Raw genomic sequence first — 20280 nt, 5'->3', positions numbered from 1 at the left:
GCCAGTCCTGGGCTTGAGCTCAGGGCCTGAGCACTGTCCTTGGACTTTTCTCAAGGCTAGAGCTCTACCATTTGGGCCTCAGCACCACTTCCGGCTTTTTTCTATGTATGTGGTACCGAGGAATCGAACACGGGTCTTCATGCATGCTAGGCAAGCACTTTAACCACTAGGCCAAACTCCTGGCCCCTGATTTCTATGATTTTATAGGAAACAAAAAGGTACAGGAAAAAGAAGATAGAATTTTGAATATAAAACCTGAATTTCAAGTTCAACTTCTATTTCTTATCACTTGTGTGGTGTCAGCAAATACAAAATAAATTTATAAACTATTTTTATAAAAGTAGAAAATGATTAAAATGATAAAAACATAAATCTTAAAATCAAAGATGCTTTTTAAAGATTTGTTGTAAGAAATAAATCAAATCACTTTTAACAACTGGCATTGTTTTATTGTATATGTATACCACAATCTGTATATCTATACTAGGGATAGGCATTTCATTTGTTCCCAGTGTTTTGCCCTTCCAATGTGCCTTTAAATATTCTAGCATGTATTTCTACAAATAAACACACAGACTGTTGTGTCACAAGGATGGAAATAATCAAGTTAACTATTTTCAAATTACTCTCCAAATAGTGGTATCACCAATGCATGTATATTAACTATATTAGCTAATCTTTTTTTTTCTTGGTGCCAGTCCTAGGGACTTACACTAGGGGCCCGTGTGCTGTCTCTAAGCTTTATTTGCTTAAAGTTAGCATTCTACCACTTGAGCCACAGCTCCATTTCCAGCTTCTTGGTAGTTAACTGCAGATAGACTTTCTTGCCTGACCTGTCTTTTAACCTCAGTCCTCAGATATCAGTCTCCTGAGAAGTAGAGTACAGGTATGAACCACTGGGACCTGGTTGTAACTACATATTTCTTTGCCAATGTCTATGCTGTGAGCTTTTAAATTTTAAAGAATCATTTATAGTCTTCAACATTTTTAAAAATAAGCTTCCTATAGTAAAGTTTAGAAGTTTAAAAAACTTTCATATTACACAGCCATTAACTGTAATGAGTTCTCATATTGTAGATTGGCTTTAAGCTAGGTTAATGAAAACAATAGTATTAAGAAAATGAGATGGATGGAAAACCTTGGATTGCTTGGTCATGATGAGATGGAATGAATTACTATGTGTCTAAGGCAACTAAGCTAAGATTTTTACCAAAGTCACTGTCTCTTAGAAACAATGAGCAGAATGAAATATCAGAGAAGTAAGTTTTTAGCTGCAGTAAAGGATAGCTGGATGATTTCAAGATACAAATGGACTACTATAAGGTTTTACCATATATGGTAAACAGGTATTTGGTTCAAGAGATCCTTGAATTTCAGTTGCTAGACATAGCATAAAGTAATAATCAATTCTCTGATCTTAAGGACAAGATTTAAAAAAACAAGCAACAAAACTAACAGATAAGAGATGGTTTAATCTGCTGTTTGGATATAAGTATTCCCCCAAAGGCTCATGTACTGAATACTTTGGGGGTCTACTTGTGTAAAATAGGCCCTTGAGTATCCTTATGGAAGGTTACACCTGGTTACCAGATCCTGCTTTGAACCATCTCTGCTTCCTGACTGGCAAGGTATTAACTGGACTCTTCCACCATGGGTTCTATGGCATGATTAACTGAAAATGAACAAAAATACTTCCTTTTGTCTTTCATGTTGTTTCTGCCTAGTATTTGTTCACAACAATGATAAAGCTAATTAATACATCTGCTGATAGTTGGTTTTCGTTCATGAAGTTTCTCAACACAGAATATGACATGGGGAAGAAATATTCTTGAATGCAAGCTCTATGAGCTCCTGTTGACAGCACAATTCCCACAGCATTGCTTTGCTACTCTGGGATATATCATGGAATGCTCTATTCTGGTCCTGGTGATATTAAACCTAACAGAAAATATGTCATTAAAGAACTGTGTTACAAAGTACTTAGTGAGGAAAAGGAGAAAAGAGAAGGGAAGATTGACTAGAATACATTGTAAACATGCATGGACATGTCACAACCCAACTAATGTATGTTGACAAAAAATGAATTAGAAAAAACTGTTCCTCATTTATGAAGCCATCTGTTAAGCAAAACTGAAACAAGTGTTGTATTTATATTCCATCTTCATCAAAGTTTACAAAACTAAAGGCTTTTCTTATACTTAACTATTAGACATTAATTAATTAATTAATTAATTAATTTTTTGCTAGTCCTGGGGCTTGAACTCAGGGTCTGAGCACTGTCCTTGGGCTTTTCCCTCAAGGCTACCACTCTGCCACCTAAGCCACAGCATCATTTCTAGCATTTTCTATGTATGTGGTACCCAGGAATTGAACCTGGGTCTTCGTGCATGCTAGGCAAGCACTTTAACTAGGCCAAATTCCTGGCCCTAGACATTATTTTAAAAGAATCTTTCTGTGTTATGAATACATATTTCAAAGGGTTAGAACAAATAGTAAAACTGATCTTATTTTTCTCTTTTTTTGTTGACAGGCTCTCATTTTTAAAAAAATGATTTTTAACTGTTTATTTTTTCTTTTCATTTTATTAATTTTATTTCTGTTATTGTTGTTGTTGTTCATGTGGTACCAGGGCCTCGTGTATTCTAGGCAAGCACTCTACCAATAAGCCACATTCTTAAACTTCTCGTTATTTTTCTTAGACTGCAGTCTTCCTACCTTAGGCTCAAGAGTAGCTGGGACTACTGGTATGTATCACCATAACTACATGCGTGAAAACTTTATGACAAAGAATCCTTAGATGCTACAGATAATATAGAAGTATCACGGGAAAATGTACATAAGTAAATGTAGATAGAAAGTGGAAGTAAATTGTGATGAAAATGGTCTGCACAAACCTTAAAAAATTAGGAAGTATTTTCTCAATGGGACTTTTGTTAGAAAGAAAAACTACTCAAGACTAAGAAATCTACTTCAATTATTTTGAAAACTGAAAAACACCAAGGGTATCATCTAAAAACTGAGCTAGAGTATTTAACTTACACTGATGGCTGATGAAGAAGTGGACAAGTTTAAGCCTTCAAGATCAGTGATCACACTTGGAGAGAGAACTGGTGTGGGAAATGAGACTGGAATGGATGCTGGATTGACTATAAAAAAAAGTTTCAAATTAGCAAATGTGCATGAAAATTTAATTTAAATTATTAAAAGCAACATTTTTATTTTGCTAGTAAACTTAATTAAATTACTTTGATTAATATATGTATGACAATTCTATTTAACATCTTGATTTAGTCAAGTTATTATCAAGTCATGGAAGTTATTAGTCTTAGCTTTCAAAACATAATGGCAAATCCAATAGCAAAATATGAATAATTTCATTTCAGAATATTTTAGTAGCATTTATCACCCAGTAACTTCACTAGAAAAACAAAAGGTGAAGAAACATTTTTCCACACTAATATCAAAAATAACAGCCTTCAAGAGCTCTCCAGCTGAGTCACAAGACTTAAATCATTTCTATATTTTTTCCCTTTGTTCTAAATAATTAAGAGTCCTAGCTGCCTAATTCCCTTCTAGTCATACTTTGTCAGAAGAACTGTATTTTAGAAAGAATGTATTGCTTATTCTAAAACTGCCATCTATTTGAGAGAATACTGATAAATCTCAAAAATCTTTTGATAATAAGTAATCATTTCACTAACTTGTTTGAGCTCATACGCACTTTTGAAAGTTCGACTCTACCTAAGTGTAACAGGTCCTCAGTATGCAGCTACCCTGATAAGCTAACACTTAGAGACAAAGCCCTCCTGGTTTATTTAAAATAGCTTCTGTGTGTCTTATTAGTCCCATGAATTTATATATAAGGCAGACTTCTATAACTCTGCTTCTCAAATAATATAAATTTGTACTTTTATATGTTTATATTATGTGTGTATGTGTGTGTTTATATATGCGCATGCAGAGGGAGAAGACACATGAAAGGGGGAAGAGAAGGGAGGGAAGAGAAGAACAAGGGAAAGGAGAGGAGAGGGAGTAGAAAAAGAAAGGTTAACTAGAAATAAGTCTCAATGAAATTTCCTGCCCAGGCTGGCTTCAAAAGGCGATGCTTAGTTTTCAGTCTTTTGGGATGTTTTTTGGTGGGTCATGAGGCTTGAATTCTGGGTCTGGGCGCTATCCCTGAGCTTTTCAGCTCAAGGCTATAGCCCTACCCCATGAGTCACAGCTCCACTTCCATTTTCTAGTGATTAATTGGAGATAAGGGTCTCACTTTCTTTATTTCCTGGGCTGGCTTTGAACCGCACTCCTCAGAGCTCAGCATCCTGAGTAGCTAGAATTACAGGGATGAACCACTGAGCCCAGCTTGTCTTGTTTTGTTTTTTTTTTGGCCAGTCTCTGGGCTTGTACTCAGGGCCTGAGCACTGTTCTTAGGCTTTCTCAAGGCTAGAGCTCTACCATGTGAGCCACACCACACTTCCAGCTTTTTTTCTATATATGTGGTACCAAGGAATCAAAACCAGGTATACATGCATGGTAAGCAAGAACTCTACCACTAGGCCAAACTCCCAGTCCTAGTTCTCAGTCTTCTTCATAGCTAAGATGACAGGTGTCATCCACCAGTGCCAGTTCCTTTGTAGAGTGTTAGTGGGAGTTTTTCTTCCTCTCATTCTAAGTATACTTTGGATCTCCTTTTTTTTGGGTCTCTGATATAGTAAAGTGAGTCCTTCATATTCCTCTACTTTCCTAATTTCCTACCTACATAAGTTATGTATATGAGATCATACAAGCAATTCACAAAGCAGAAACTGTAAGATATTCAGTAAGGTAAGTATAAAGTATCAAAATAAAAGCCTTCAAGGTTAATTTGGTACACTTTATATGGCCATTTATATTTGTCCATATGACACAAAACTGATATGCTGAATAGATACGAGATACTAATAGCACCTATTTCCAAAAATTATCTGGCCTTATTCATTGGTAAGTCTTTTAAAATAAATTTTGATAAATTTTTGGATATGTAAATAAAAGTTACTAGAAAAACATTTTTAAAAAGCAAGTATATGTAGAAGAAAAAAATTAAATTATAATACTTACAGTCATCTAGATCTAGAAGTGAAATATCTTTGCTTAGAGGATTTCTATCTTGTTGGCCTTTTTTTCCTTTTTCCTATAAAACAAACAAAAACCCCCATTTACTAAATACTTTGCTGAAAAATGTATGAAATATGCAAGCATTACAAAATGAACATTTTTCACTTTTTTTTTTTTTTGTGCTGTTCTTGGGGCTTGATATCAGGGCCTGGGCCCTTGTCCTTGAGCTTCCCCCCCACACCCACCAATGCTAGTGCTCTACCACTTAAGCCACAGTTCCAATTTTGGCTTTTTTGGTGGTTAACTGGACATAAAAATCTTACAGACGTTCCTGTCCAGGCTAGCTTCAAATTGTGATTCTCAGAGCTCAGTTCCCTGAGTAGAGAGGATTACAGGTGTGAGCCACCAGCACACAGCTTTCTCATCTCAGTCTTAGAAACAAATTAAGATTTTGTATGGTTACATGAAATGTATTTCTAAATCAAAATTTCTGTCACATCATACAGTATTTTATCCTCATGATACATAATTATTTCAAAACATTTACATTTAAAAATTGTAAATGTCTTTAAGGTGAAAATTTAAATACAAGTAGTAATTACAACCTGACAATTTTTTGTGAACATGAAAAGATAATATGGTACTTCAACAGAAAGTGCACAATTCTTGAGGCCGAGAGTTTAGCCTAGTGGTAGAGTGCTTGCCTAGCATGCACGAAGATCCGGGTTCGATTCCTCAGTGCCACATACATCGAAAAAAGCTGGAAGTGGTGCTAAGGCTCAAGTAGCAGAGCTCTAGCCTTGAGAAAGTCCAAGGACAGTGCTCAGGGCCCTGAGTTTAAGCCCCAAGACTAGCAAAAAAAAAAAAAAAAAAGAAAGTGCACATTCTTGAAAATAGTTAAACAACTTAAGAAAATAAATAAGCAACATATCATTAGCTCTGAAATTGTAAAAAGGTACTGTAATAAGTACCCTGTATTTTAATACTGGATTGTGTCAGAGTTACTTCCCAAAGATATTCACTGAAAACTATAAGCTAGAAATATAGTTCAGCATAGAATGCTTGTGTAGTATACATAAGTCCCTAAGTTTGGTGCCAGAACCATCATTATCAATAAATAAATAATAAATAAATATCCTAAAAGTAAAATCTGCAAATGATATTCCCAGACTCTTGCTATTAGGGTGTTTAAAAAAATCACTTACTTTTTTTTGAGTATTTTGAAGAGAAAATATTTCAAACGTACATACTCTAAATTAGGGTTTCTTTCATGAAAGATTTGCTTATCCTAGCTACTATATAAGTGAAACTCATATTATCATGAGCTAGAATACAGTACCCCTAAGCATGGAGTATTCATAATTTGGTTATACAGTCAGAAAATTTAAAAGGAAAGCATAACTAAGTGTACAGCTAAGTAGAGTTGTAAACAAGTAAAGATCAATCAAGAATAGGGTGCTAAACTAATACTACTATTAAACAGATTCTATGCTAAATAATGGAAGTAATAAACAAGCTAGGTAGACATAGTCACTGCCCATTTAAAGCCTAATTGTTAATGTGAATTATTACAAGTATTTTTAGTATCCCCATAGCCTCTGAAAAATACTGCTGATGAAAAAATATATAAATATATATTACCATCAGTCAGTCAGTCCAGTGTTGTAACTTCTATGCCAGTGCTCATATAGAAGCAAGAGCAGTATGTAAAATTTTGTGGTTTACTATATATATATATATATATATATATATGTTGTTTTTGTTTTTATTTTTGTTTTGGTACTGGGCTTGGGGCTTAAATTCAAGGGCCTAGGAATTTTCCTTGAGTTGTTTTACTCAAAGATAGTGCTTTACCACTTGAGTCACAGCACTATATTTTCAAATACTTTTACATGACTCAAATTCTGCTTGTTTTCTTCATGATACCACTACTCAGAAAACTGTCTTCAAGGATCATGTAATAATATATATTAAAGCTTTATACAGATTAGCATTAGCATTAATTTTCTCCCTCAGGGTAATTTTTTTTTTTTTTTTTTGAAGAAGGGGACTGGTCCTGAAGCTGGAACTCAGGGCTTGTCCCTGAGCTTCATTTGCTCAACGCTAGGTTCTACCACTTAAGCCACAGGGCCACTTTCTCTGAGTAGTTTAATGGAGGTAAGATTGCCATGAACTTTTCAATAGTCTGGCTTTAAATCATGACCCTCAGGTACCAGCATCCTGGGTAGCTAGAATTAAAGATGTGAGCCACCAGCATTTGGCTAATAATCTGCCAATGAACTGTAAAGAGCTTAGATGGGTTTTAATTTTCATTCCTTACTTGAAAACCAAAAAATGGTATTTGCCCTTTACTCCACAAATAAATAATAATGTCTAGCACTAAGGGAAAAATTAGAAGAAACGTTAGTTTTAAGGCTGAGTCACAAGTTAGTGAAACAGTTTCAGAATGAAAATACCGTTTCAACTAGAATATCAGTCCTGTGAAAAAAGAACATAACAAAAAGATGTGACTTATCAAAATGCTATGTTGAGCACAATGGGTGTAGTTTCCTATAAGCTACAACGGTGCATGACTTTTTATAGAATTGTACCTTCCCCACATGAAAAATTAGAAACTTATGAAATCGAGATAAAGTTAATGCTGAAGGCAAGTTTATACCTTATTATTTTCTACTTCACAGCCAACAATGTATAACACTATTAAGTATCCATCAGGTCAGATACAACACAGAAGAGAGCTGCATGTGAAATTGGCATAATCTCTTACTAGAAGGCCAGAAGAAAAAGACAAAAGGCTTTCAAAAAGACAGAATTTCATTGACTTTCTGAGAAGAGCAAATAGCCAGTGACTGAAATACAACATTAGCAATAGATAATGGTCATTTCTACTGAATTGAAAAAGCCTTGCATTCCGAATCAAGGCTATAAAATGCTTCATAATGTGTTTGGTATTCCTCCCTTATATTTCATTTTCACTTAAAAAATCCATAGTAAGTTCAAAATATTTTCACACTTAAAAGAGCTACTATAAAAATAAAAATCTGAATTCTAGACAAAGAAGTTAAGAGCTCTATTCTATCAAACATTTCTCCATTTTGCGATTCATCTTGGTAATAGAGACAGAACCTGGGTAAATGCATATAGGACTTGAGGCAGGAGATTTTTCTTGCTCAATGCATAATTCATGTGCTCCGCCTGCAAAGTGTGTAAAATGAGAATTTCACACCGCAGCATGAGCCATGGAGCTGCAGAGAAAAGGCAGATGAAATCATATTTTACTGTGTGAATTTTATTTCTAACCCTCCCAATATTTATACAAAACCATCATTGACAAACCAAACACACTGACAGATCACCCACTGTTTCCATTGTGGTAGTACTTGAGAAGAGATCAGGCAGAAAGAGAGACAATTTGTTTTTGTATATTTTTTTTTTAAATAGAGGATCACGTTTTTAACAGCTGAGTGACTGTATTAGACTTTTATAAGGACAACAGTAACTGATCTTAAGAGCTTACTGCAAAAAATATGTATTTATAATTCATCATCCTCAAAACTCCATTTTGTTACTATGGTGTTCAATTATATACCTTAACACAACAGCATTTCCAAAATGAAAACAAATACAAAGTCACAGAATTAAAAAATTGATTTCTTTTTATGTATTTTATTTCAAATAATAAATAAAAGATCATAGAAATACCTAATAAATTCTGACTATTACAAACAAAAATGTAACAATATGTACATGTTAATTTTAAAGTAGAAAAAAGACCCAATGAGAATTATGAGGCTTCTATTATAAAGAGGTTTAACATTTAAAACCGTAAGATATAATATACAGAACATAAAGTTTATCACACGCATACTGTGTTTTAAAATCTAAACAATTCAAGGCTAATTTCTAACCTCAGGGGGTAAGATATCTGCTTGAAATATTTTCAATTAGGATTACCCACGAAGGGCAATTTAATGATTCTCTTCTCTTCAAATAATCTGTCAAATCTGATTTAAAAGTCTGAAGCTCACACTTAAACTTGCACCTTAAAAAAAATACAAAGCCAGCAAAGTAAGACTTCTTTCATTAAAAGCAGTTTAAATGGCTAAAACAAATATTTTCCTATTTGAATTACATCTACATTAATACCAAGTCTTGCTTAACACCATTTCCTTTGTCTTAAAAGTATAGATTGAAATCAAATAGTATTTTTATTGGAAAACTTAAAATGTGAAATAAATAAGGAATGACAAATTGATGAGGCAAAGCTTTGAGTTCTTAATAAAAACTAGTATTCTTCAATAATCATGGAAGATAACGTAATTGCAACATACATAATGCTTCAAAGAATGTAATTAAAATTCACTTCCTATTTCTCAAGTAGAATCAAAACCAGGATGCTGCCATTCCAATACTAGTCATCATATGACAGCACTTCAGAGATGTCATCAGTTTCTTTACACCTCTCAAGAGACAGGAGAGTTGTCAGACACAGAACCTGAGACAATGATCACACATTCACAATGTCCAGGAATGGATAGACAATAGTGTATATATTAATCTTAACTATAATTCAGATATGGAAATATTCTTAATAGTAGATGTTCAGTACAAATACACTAACTGCTTTATTGCACACTGGCAGATCATTATGTTTTAGATGCAATTAATGTAAAACTAAAGTGCTAATAAAGGGAAAATAGATAAGTTATTCACAATAATTATAATCATGATTTAAAGTTATGATTGCATTTATTATGAATTATTTCAATCTTCAGCAGCTGTTGTAGAAAAAATTAGAATATTGTATCATCGTAGGAATGTGGGTTATTTTTAAGAGACACTTAAGCATAGGTTCAATAGAGGAGAAGACCTAGAAAACTTCAAAAACATCTTAAATGATTCTATCATCTGCTCAACACATACTTTAAACACCAACAGAATATAATAACTTGGTTTTATTGGTAAAAAAATAGGATGAAGTCATACATTATTAATTTTTCTTTAATAAAATGATTTTCCTTTCACACTAAAAAATACGCAGAAGCACTTAAAATGAGAACTGTGCTGGGCATGGTGGCTTCACGCCTGTAATCCTAGCTACTCATGAGGCTGAGATCTGAGGATCACAGATCAAAGCCAGACCAGGCACTAAAGAATGTGAGACTCTTATCTCCAATTAACCACCAGAAAGCCAGAAGTGGTGCTGTAGCTTAAGGAGTAGTCTTGAGCTGAAGAGCTCAGGAACAATGCCTAGGCCAGTTCAAGTCCCACAACTGACCAAAAAAGAAAAAAGAAAAAAAAAGCTGAGAATGGTTTTTGCTATAGGTATTAGTTGAAGCAAGACAATTATTTAGTAAAAAGTTCTGTGTTCAAAATGCCTCTCAAATGTATTTCACAAAAAGATTATCTAGATGGGTGCGGTGGCTCATGCCTGCAATACTAGCTACTCAGAAGGCTGAGATCTAAGGATCAGCTTCAAACCAGCCCAGGCACTATAGAATGAGAGTCTTTTATCTCCAATTAACCACTAGAAAATAGTAAATGGGGCTGTGGCTCCAAGGGTAGGGTGGTAGCTTAAGCTGAAGAGCTTAGGAACAACGCCCAGGCCCAGAGTTCAAGCCCCATGATCTATCCCCTCAAAAAAAATCTACACATAAAATGCATGTTTTTCTATCAAAAAACTATAACTGAGACAATATAATTTTTGTGGTCATTTCTGAGAATATCTCACCTCAAATGAGAATGTCTCTTAATCAGTAATACAAAGGAATAATCATGAAGCCCAAATGCTGGATACACTGAGGCATAGAATTAAAATAACAATTTAGGAACAATAAATCCAGCAAGATTCTACTCCCTTTCTGTGCCATTCATATGAGTCATGCACTCTCATCAGTAATCATTTATTCCTTACATTCACTGTCAACTAAGAGAAGTGGAAGCACTACATTATGTTATGAGGGTACTTTCTCCTCAGCTTGTATTTTCTACAGTAAGAATCGAACGACTGGAAAAGTATTAATCTAAGGATGGTCAAGGCAAAGGGACTATGAAAGTAAAAAGGTGGACCTGGGAGGGTCAATGAAGGACAAAAAGATATGAGGAATCACACATAGAATCTAGAGGACTTGCAATCATTTGTCCTTCTGCAAAAGAATTCTGGAAACAAATGACAAAGCATGTCTTTTGCCTGAACTAGGTTTGTCAAATCAGTAGTCCATTGAGAGTCCTAAAAATACAGTAGGACTGGGAATTTGCCAGGAACTATAGTTGTGAAATGTGATTTCGTTCCCATTCCTTCTCTAAATGCTGGAAAAGACTTGAGTACACTGGATAGCAAAAGAAGAAATAGTGAAGACATTATAAAGAAGGCAGAAAGCAGATGATTATGTTAATAAAATGAATAAGCTAACATGCTGCAACTAAGGGAGTCACAACTGAAGACTGATTTCAAACTTGAATGGTGGAAAAAGTAAAAAAAAAAAAAAAAGAAAATATAGGATACTTAAAAGATTACCAAAAAAAAAAAAAAAGCTGGGCATGGGGGCTCACACCTATAATCTTAGCTACTCAGGAGGCTGAGATCTGAGGATCACGGTTCAAAGCCAGTCCTGGCACATAAAGGACTTGAGACTCATATCTAACTAACCTCTAGAAAAGGGAAGTGGGACTTGAGCTTCAGGACAGTGCCCAGCCAAGTTCAAGACCCATGACCCACCCACCAAAAAAAAAAAAATTTAGGTCCCTGTTTGCATTGATGTACTTTCAGTACATTATTGTTGATCCTTTCTGAAATTAATTTTTAAAGTAAAAAGTGCTAAAATTGTTTAATATTTAGTGTTTCTTTAAATGCTCTTTCACATTGATTTAAAAAAATCTTAACATCTGAAAGAAGCATTCTACTTTATAGATGAGGAAACTGAAGCATAAAAATCTTATCTCTAAACAAGTGGAATATTATTATACTTGTCTCATAGGACCATCATAAAAATTAACTGTTTTGAAAGCCACATAATCAAGGTACCTCCAAGGTCACATTTTCATGCTCAGTGCCCCCCAAATATATTGTCCAGAAGAAAGAAAAAGAGAAAAAGTATAGATTTAGTTAAGCTATAGATTTAAGGCATAAGAATTTTCAGCACCAACACACTGTCATGCTAAATTAAGGCAAAGCACCTACCATCTGCCTTCATTACTCATAATTTGTAGCAGAAGCTACAACACTTGGTGCAAGGAGGACTTTTTCCACAATTGTAGAGTTGCCGATTATTGGAAAACTGATACACTTGTAATCATATGGTATACCCAAACCATTCAGAAAAAAAAAAAGAAAAAGACAGACACAATTATGGTAGTCTCAAAGTAAAGACTATTTTTTCAACTTATATTAACACAAAATAAACACAAACAACAACCCAAACAACCCAAGAACAACAAAAAAAAAGAATGACCAACTCTTTTTACCTATTATAGATGGGAAAAGGCACTCAATACAGAGAAAATAATTTATATGAAGAAAACAAGTGAACACAAAATTATCAACTATCTATGGCCCGAGTTTCTGAAGGGCTTTTCTCATTGTGATGCTTTCAACTTTTACACTGATGTTCTACAGTGTTATCGATAATTAAGAGATTTAGCTTTCTCAGTGAAATGTTTGAAAAGAAGTAACAATTGAATTACTGACTTAAAGTGCCTCTGTGGCTTTTGAATAGGAACCTAAGCCTGTCTAAGACTATGTAGGCACCAAGTCTACCTCTTTTTGACTTTTGAAAAATCTAAGGATGACTACTTTTCATTCACTAGTATTTGTGCACTATTGTTTTATTGATTTATTTACTCATTTATTTGCCAGCCCTGGGGCTTCAACTCAGGGCCTGAGCACTGTCCTTGAGCTTTCCTTCCCCAAGGCTAGCACTCTGCCACTTGAGCCACAGCACCATTTCTGAATTTTTTCTTTGTATGTGGTACTGAGGAATCGAATCTGGGTCTATGTGCATGCTAAGCAAGCACTCTGCTCTATTATTTTAAAACATTCTATTCTGGATTGTATTTATTATCAGTATCCAAAGTAAGCTATTTTAAAAACTTAAAAATAGAAAATAAAGCCGGGTGCAGTGGTTCACACCTATAATCCTAACTACTCAGGGGGCCGAGATCTGAGGATCAAGGTTTAAAGTCAACCAGGGCACAAAAGAACCTGAGATGCTTATTTCCAAGTAACCTCTAGAAAAGGGACATGGGGCTTGGCTCAAGGGTAAGGCGGTAGTCCTGAGTTGAAGAACTCAGGGACAGCACCTAGGGTAGAGTTCAAGCCTCATGACCCCCACCCCCACCTCAAAAAAAGAAAAGAAAATGAGGATATACCAATTTCACTGTGAGATAAGCTTTAATACAAGGCCAACTAATACATCATTAACTCTCTTAACAGCTTATGTGAATTTTGGAAAAACAGAAACCTTACAATTCTATAGTGTATATATACAAGTTTAAATATACATTTAAATGTAAAATAGGTTTTGATATATGAAAGCATATTTGAAATGAGGTAAGAAAAACACTAGCCATTTTTTAAATATATTTATTTTTTAATAATAAATCTCTTAACTGGAAAGGATTGTCTTCTTTAATGAATTTATTTTCATTCTCATCCATAGATACTATTCTAAAGAAATTCAAATTTCACAGAATGAACCAATAGATGCAAAAAATTCTAGTTTAGGAGCTGACAGTGTGGCTTAGTGCTGGAACGCTTACCTGGCATGTACAAAGTCCTGGGTTTGATTCATGGGTACCACATACCCAGAAAAAAAACCTGTAAGTGGTACTGTGGCTCAAGTGGTAGAGAACTAGCTTTGAGAAAGCTCAAGGACAGTGAGAAGGCTGAGATTTGAAGATTATAATATAAAGGCAGCCTAAACAGAAAATTCCTTCAGATTTTTACTTCCAATTAAACACCAAAAAACCATAGGTGAAGCTGTGACTCATGTGATATAGAGTGCCAGGGGCAGTACCAGATTTGAGTTCAAACTCCCTGCTCACCCTGCACCCTCCCCCCACCGAACTGCCCCAGCCCCCCCACCCCAAAACAACCAAAAAACCACTGAGGGAGGAAGAAACTGAATTCAATTAAAGTAAATATATGACTATTAATTTTAACACATAGAAAATAAAGCCTATATATAAAATTTCTATACTTGAAGCCTAGCGTCAATTTTATCTATTTGCTTCAAAGGGATGATGACTTGAGATAAAAGTTATTATGAGTCTTAACTTTACATCAACAGCTTCATTTTAAAAACACTGCATACGTTTAATATATGTATGTGTATCTGAGGGTGGGGGCAGGATTAGGGATTGAACTCAAGACCTACCATTTGAGCCATACAGTCAACTCCTTTTTACACTGGTTATTTTCCAAGTAAGGCCTAGCTTTAAGCCTGGGCTAGCTTAGGTTGTGACCTTCTTACTTGTGCTTCCCCATGTTGCTAGGAATGGCAAGTGTGAGCCAATGTACTGAAACACTGTGTTTTTTTCATACCTGGGATAACAGGTGAATGCTGCTATGCCTAGCCACTGATAGAAATGGAGTCTCAAGAACTTCTTTTGTCATGGGCTAGCCTTGAACTACAAGTCTATGATCTCTACCACCCCAGTAGCTAGGATAGCAGGTTTGAGCCAAATATGTTCAGCTATACTTTTATAAACTGAATATTTCAGTATTATAAATGTTGCATTAAAAAGCATTATTATCCTATGATATGAGTCCTTAAATAAATCACTACTAAATTTTTACTTTAAATAATAAAGACCTTTTAAAACTTTAAAAAACATTGTATTATTCAACAGCATTATTTATTTTATTTTTTTTTGCCAGTCCTGGGCTTGAGCTCAGGGCCTGAGCACTGTCCTTGGACTTTCTCAAGGCTAGAGCTCTACCACTTGAGCCTCAGCACCATTTCCGGCTTTTTTCTATATATGTGGTACCGAGGAATCGAACCCGGGTCTTCATGCATGCTAGGCAAGCACTTTAACCACTAGGCCAAACTCCCGGCCCTCAACAGCATTATTAAATGTCTAATATTTTACAAAGCATATGGGTTATTTTTATGCATTTAAATTCCTTTGTTCAACACTACTTCTGTAGCTTCCTTTCACTTTAGTTTTAGCAAAAGTCTTTGTGTCACAACCTAACCAAAACTTTTAGCAGCAACAAGATGAACTCAAATCAGTCATAAACTTTTCTGTAGAGCTGAGTTAGAAGGGAAAGGTTTATTTAGGGGTTAAAAAAAATTACAGGAATGAGAAAATAATGGTGACTTTTCTTGTTTTACTTTAGCTGTTAGTAACAATGTTAAATAACTTCTGCTTTCGTTTCTTGGTTTTCAACAAAACATTAAATTTTCTATAATATTTATGCTTAATTGGAAAAGGTAAAATTATTTACCTTTGACTATAATAGATGTGTCATCTCTTACCTTAGTGACTTTTCTGGAGTCAGACTCACTTTCAGATTCTGATTCTGATTCTGATTCAGAATTTGAGGAGCTTTCTTCTACTAAACTAGATTCAGCATCAGAAGAATCTGAAGTTTTAGGTTTTTCATTTTTCTTTTGGCCATCCTCCAAATCACTATGCATAAAAATAAATTTTGAAGAACTATAAATCCTTATGCTGACAATAACACAGTAGTTTTAAATTTCTTGAACACATAATGAAATAATTATATAGGAATTTCCTGTAAACAAAACTATTTCAAGTACAAAAAGTTGTGAGATATCATCAATTAATACCATTACCAACTATACAAAAAAAAAAAATTCAAAATATATGGGGCCGGGAGCATGGCCTAATGGTAGAGTGCTTGCCTAGCATTCATGAAGCCCTGGGTTTGATTCCTTGGTACAACATGCACAGAAAATGCTCGAAGTGGTGCTGTAGCTCAAGTGGCAGAGCTCTAGCTTGAGAAAGTCCAAGGACAGTGTCCAGGCCCTGAGCTAAGCCCCAAGACTAGCAAAAGAAAAAACAAAACAAAACAAAACAAACAAAAAAAACCTCACAGTGTTTACTAGATGTTTTAACAGTAGCCTCTACAGCAGTATGATTTTACAATGATGTTTCAAAACAGAAACTATTTCTTTTTTTTCATATATTTTTTATTGTAATTAATAGAAGGGTTACATGATATTTGCCAGATAGAAGGTGCATTAATTCCCATACATTGATACCCTTTCACATGTCTTGGTCCCCATTTCCCTCCTCCCCACCTCCACCTCTCATCTTGTTTTCTCCTGTTCCCTATCCAATTTCAAATAACCAAATACAAATATACCCGATATATCGGGTAACAAAGTGAGATACTGTAACAATATGAGATAACCAAGGGACAGCAAAAGAGATGAGAGATAACATAGTACCTTAAGAACAACAATCATTCATTATATGGCTTAAGTTTCTATATCCTAGACATTGCCCCATTTGTTAGGAAATGGAAAGACATAGAAAAGATCATATTAAGTGAAGTAAGCCAGACTCAAAGGAACTTAGGCTCAATGGTTTCCCTCATTTGTCATAATCAGTAGAAACCTTGGGCTCTCCTAGCAGAGATTTGCAATAGAGCAAAACCTTGACACAAAAGGCCATATAGTAGGACACTAAATGAAAGGATCTCTAGGATATAGAAATTATTTCTATTAAATCTTACTAAAAATGTAAAAGAGTGTGGGAAGAGGGAAATGGGGACAAAAAACATGAGAAGGGATATCAATGTGTAAGAAGTAAGGCACCTACTACCTGATGAATATAACTGTAACTCTTGTATATATTACCCTGGCAATAAAAAATAAAAAATAAAAAAAACTTAAAAATGTTAAGAGTTAGGGACAGGGAGTTTGGGCTAGTGGTAGAGTGCTTGCCTAGCATGCACAAAGACCCAGGTTCAATTCCTTGGTACCACATACATAGAAAAAAGCCAGAAGTGGTGCTGAGGCTCAAGTGGTAGAGCTCTAGCCTTGAGAAAGACCAAGGATAGTGCTTGGGCCCTGAGTTCAAGCCCATGACTGGTCAAAAATAAAATAAATAAATAAAAATAAAAAAGTAAAAGAGTTAAAAATCAAATTTAGCACATCTAAGAGCTTAACACTATTTACTCATTTGTTCACTCACTGATTTTTTTTTTTTTTTTGCCAGTCCTGGGCTTGGGCTCAGGGCCTGAGCACTGTCCTTGAACTTTCTCAAGGCTAGCACTCTACCACTTGAGCCTCAGCAACCACTTCCGGCTTCTTTTCTATGTATGTAGTACCGAGGAGTCGAACCTGGGTCTTCGTGCATGCTAGGCAAGCACTTTAACCACTAGGCCAAACTCCCTACCCTCAAATAATATATTTTACATGTTAGCACTACATTATAAACTCACAATAACATAAGCTCTGTGTCTACCTACAATGTCTGTAGTTCATTGGAGGACACAGAAAAGTATGGTGGCAGTGACATTACATTGTAAGGAATAAAAAATAGAGCATAGTGTGTATATCATAAGATCACTTAAGAAGGATACCAAGACAAACGTAAGCAAGATTAGGAATCCTTCTTGAAGAAAAGATTAAGTAAGGGACAGCGCCAAGGCCCAGAGTTCAAGCCCCATGAATGACAAAAAGAATAAAGTAGGATAGGGAGTTCTATAAAAAGAGAAATAACATGTGAGATGACCAACCAAATTATCTTAGGGGATATGATATACTTTGAAATGTTTTATATCCCTTCCCCCTAATTGAAAATCTTGTTCTAGAGTTTGTTCTCTCTGTTTCTCTCATATGTGAGCATGTGTTTAAGAACCAACCTTGGACAGGCAATGCTAGGCATTTCATACAAGTCATAACAATTATCTTAGATGTGCTCTTCTGGGTGTATTATGATCCCATTTACAATAATGAAACTAATATTTGAGAAGGTTAAATAATTTGCTTAAGGACATATATATAGGAGGATGAAAAGTAGAATCTGAACTCACACCTGAGTCTACATTTTTCCCCATACCACACTGTTTTCCTTCATGTGAAAATACTTGGGCATATAAAATTCAAATTGAAAGTGGGAGAAAAACTTGGGAAGGGGTAACAATGTTCAAGAAGTAATGTACCCAGTACCTGACAAATGTCATTATAATTCCTCTATTATTACCCTGAAAATAAAATAAAATTAAAAAATTCAAATAAAGCCATGAATAGTGAACAATTACTAAAAGGTGATTTCCAAAGATATATTAATGTTATTAATAGCTTCATAATAGCAATGTTGAGAAACAGGTAGAAATATTCAGAGACAGGCAGGAAGACACAGTAGGGGGAGAGAGTGGTAAGGCAAAGGAAAAATCGATATTTCTCAGAATTGATTTTTGTGGAGGAAATATGATTGCTGTTTATTAAAAATGGAGCTATGGCAACATCTCAGAGCACATGTAATTATATTTGAAGACTAAAAAGAATATGTTGTTTTTTCCCTGTTGCAGAGAATGCTAAATTTATTAATTTCAATTCACGGTTTAAAACATGTACTTATGGATATATAAGTCTAGAATGTACTTGTAGGTCTCTTTGGTATAACAATTATTTTTAATTCAAACAAGAGTAAATATAAAAGTCCATAAGTGAAGAAAAAAATAAAGAAGCCAGTATGTGCTTATAAATTTCTAACATAATAACTTGCTATTTGCAAAGGTATTTCATGCACTGATCAAAATTTTTACTTTCTAGAATCAGGACATTTTTATAAACTGTATCTTTGTACTCTGATGTTAAGCTAGTACCAATTTTCCTTTCACAGAAGCCTATTATAAACCAACTAGCTCCTTTACTGCAACAAGTCAATGAGTCTAAATATATTTAACTTTGAGCATTTAAGATAAGGTTTTTAGATGTAAAAGTGTTATTTTATTATATATCACTCAATTTTGATGGTAATTATTGTTTACCTTTCTGCTTAGATTTTCAGATGTTAATCTAATGAAAAGAATTTACTGGTAACTAGGTTCTTAACTTTGCAATGATGAAAAGCCTGTATTAATTTAACCTACAGATTTCATTTGTTCTGAACAGGAAAAACAATATAAATCACTTTTAAAATCATTAAATCCTGACTTAAATTAATAAAGTCATAATTAGGGCATTATGCTGTGTTTGTTATGGAAGTGGCAGGGCGAGCTGCTTTAATTACTGTCTGTAATAAAAGGAGCAGAGAGCGTACTGCGCCCCAATCAGTGCTGTCAGCCACGACTGAGCCCATGCTGCAAGCTCATCAAGTGAGCGGGCAGCAGACTGCAGGGAAAGGGCCATCATGCTGGCAGAGGCTACTTGCTGACAGCGATGGGAGAAAACAGAGCCACACAATCCAAGGTATTAGCCTCAATCACTCAAAATTTTAATGATACGTTAATGCACGATAATGTTGATAATGGGCGATCTTAGAAAGTGCTAATACTTAACTATCTTATGACCGTCTTCCTTCACAGCCTTTGGCTCTTACTACTTGGATCATAATCTTTTAATGTAACATTATTTAGAAAAATCAATTGTCTTAGTTACATAATGGCAAAGTGTTACGGGGTTTAATTTTAGTCTTCAGCAAAATTGCTGCAAAAGGTAATTAAGTGTTTCATACCTACTGCTTGATCACTTAGCTTAAGACTTCCAAGGTTATACCAATTTTCAAAATGTAACTCTAAGATTTCTTCAAGTTCAAAACGAAATCTAAGCATTGTAAGTGACAATGTGAACTACTAGCACTTTATTATTTTTTTCAAGATTTAATGTCTGCTTGGGAGAAAAATACATTCAGTAGTTAATTCTTCACTCTTGGGGTCATAGGGAAAATTTAACTTTTTCTTGAAGGCACACAATACCTTTTACTTTTGGCTTTGGAGTTCCTCTTGGCGGTTATTTCATTTTCTACTTTTGGTTCACTTCCACTCTCACTCTCCTGTTCACTGGAGGAGTCCTCACTGCTGCTTTCACTGCTGTCCCCTTCCTCTTCACTCTCACTTCCTGATTCACTCTCTTAAAAAAAAAAAAAGAAATTCTTTGACTTAAAGTCACCTAATTATATGTAAGGACAGGGATACCTGTAACTGTTCATGTTCATCATGAAGGAAACCAGATGTTTTGTTTTAGATGGACCACTTTTGTTCAACACTAT

At 34.7% G+C, this 20280-nt stretch overlaps 1 protein-coding gene across 1 annotated transcript in view; it reads right to left on the bottom strand.

The window, feature by feature from the left end:
- Positions 1 to 20280, bottom strand: part of Ap3b1 (adaptor related protein complex 3 subunit beta 1) — a 203345-nt gene that overhangs the window by 59479 nt on the left and 123586 nt on the right. The window contains exons 19-22 of the mRNA XM_090331736.1: positions 19988 to 20141; positions 15570 to 15723; positions 5095 to 5167; positions 3040 to 3146 (exon numbers count right to left, since the gene is read on the bottom strand). Coding sequence (XP_090187862.1) covers positions 3040 to 3146; positions 5095 to 5167; positions 15570 to 15723; positions 19988 to 20141 — 488 coding nt within the window. The remainder of the gene's footprint in view (positions 1 to 3039; positions 3147 to 5094; positions 5168 to 15569; positions 15724 to 19987; positions 20142 to 20280) is intronic.

Source organism: Megascapheus bottae, chromosome 4 (assembly GCF_031878675.1).
Source record: "Megascapheus bottae isolate mThoBot1 chromosome 4, mThoBot2.hap1, whole genome shotgun sequence".
NCBI lineage: Eukaryota > Metazoa > Chordata > Mammalia > Rodentia > Geomyidae > Megascapheus > Megascapheus bottae.
Note: the sequence above shows the minus strand (reverse complement) of the source record. Positions and strands in the feature narration are given on the sequence as shown.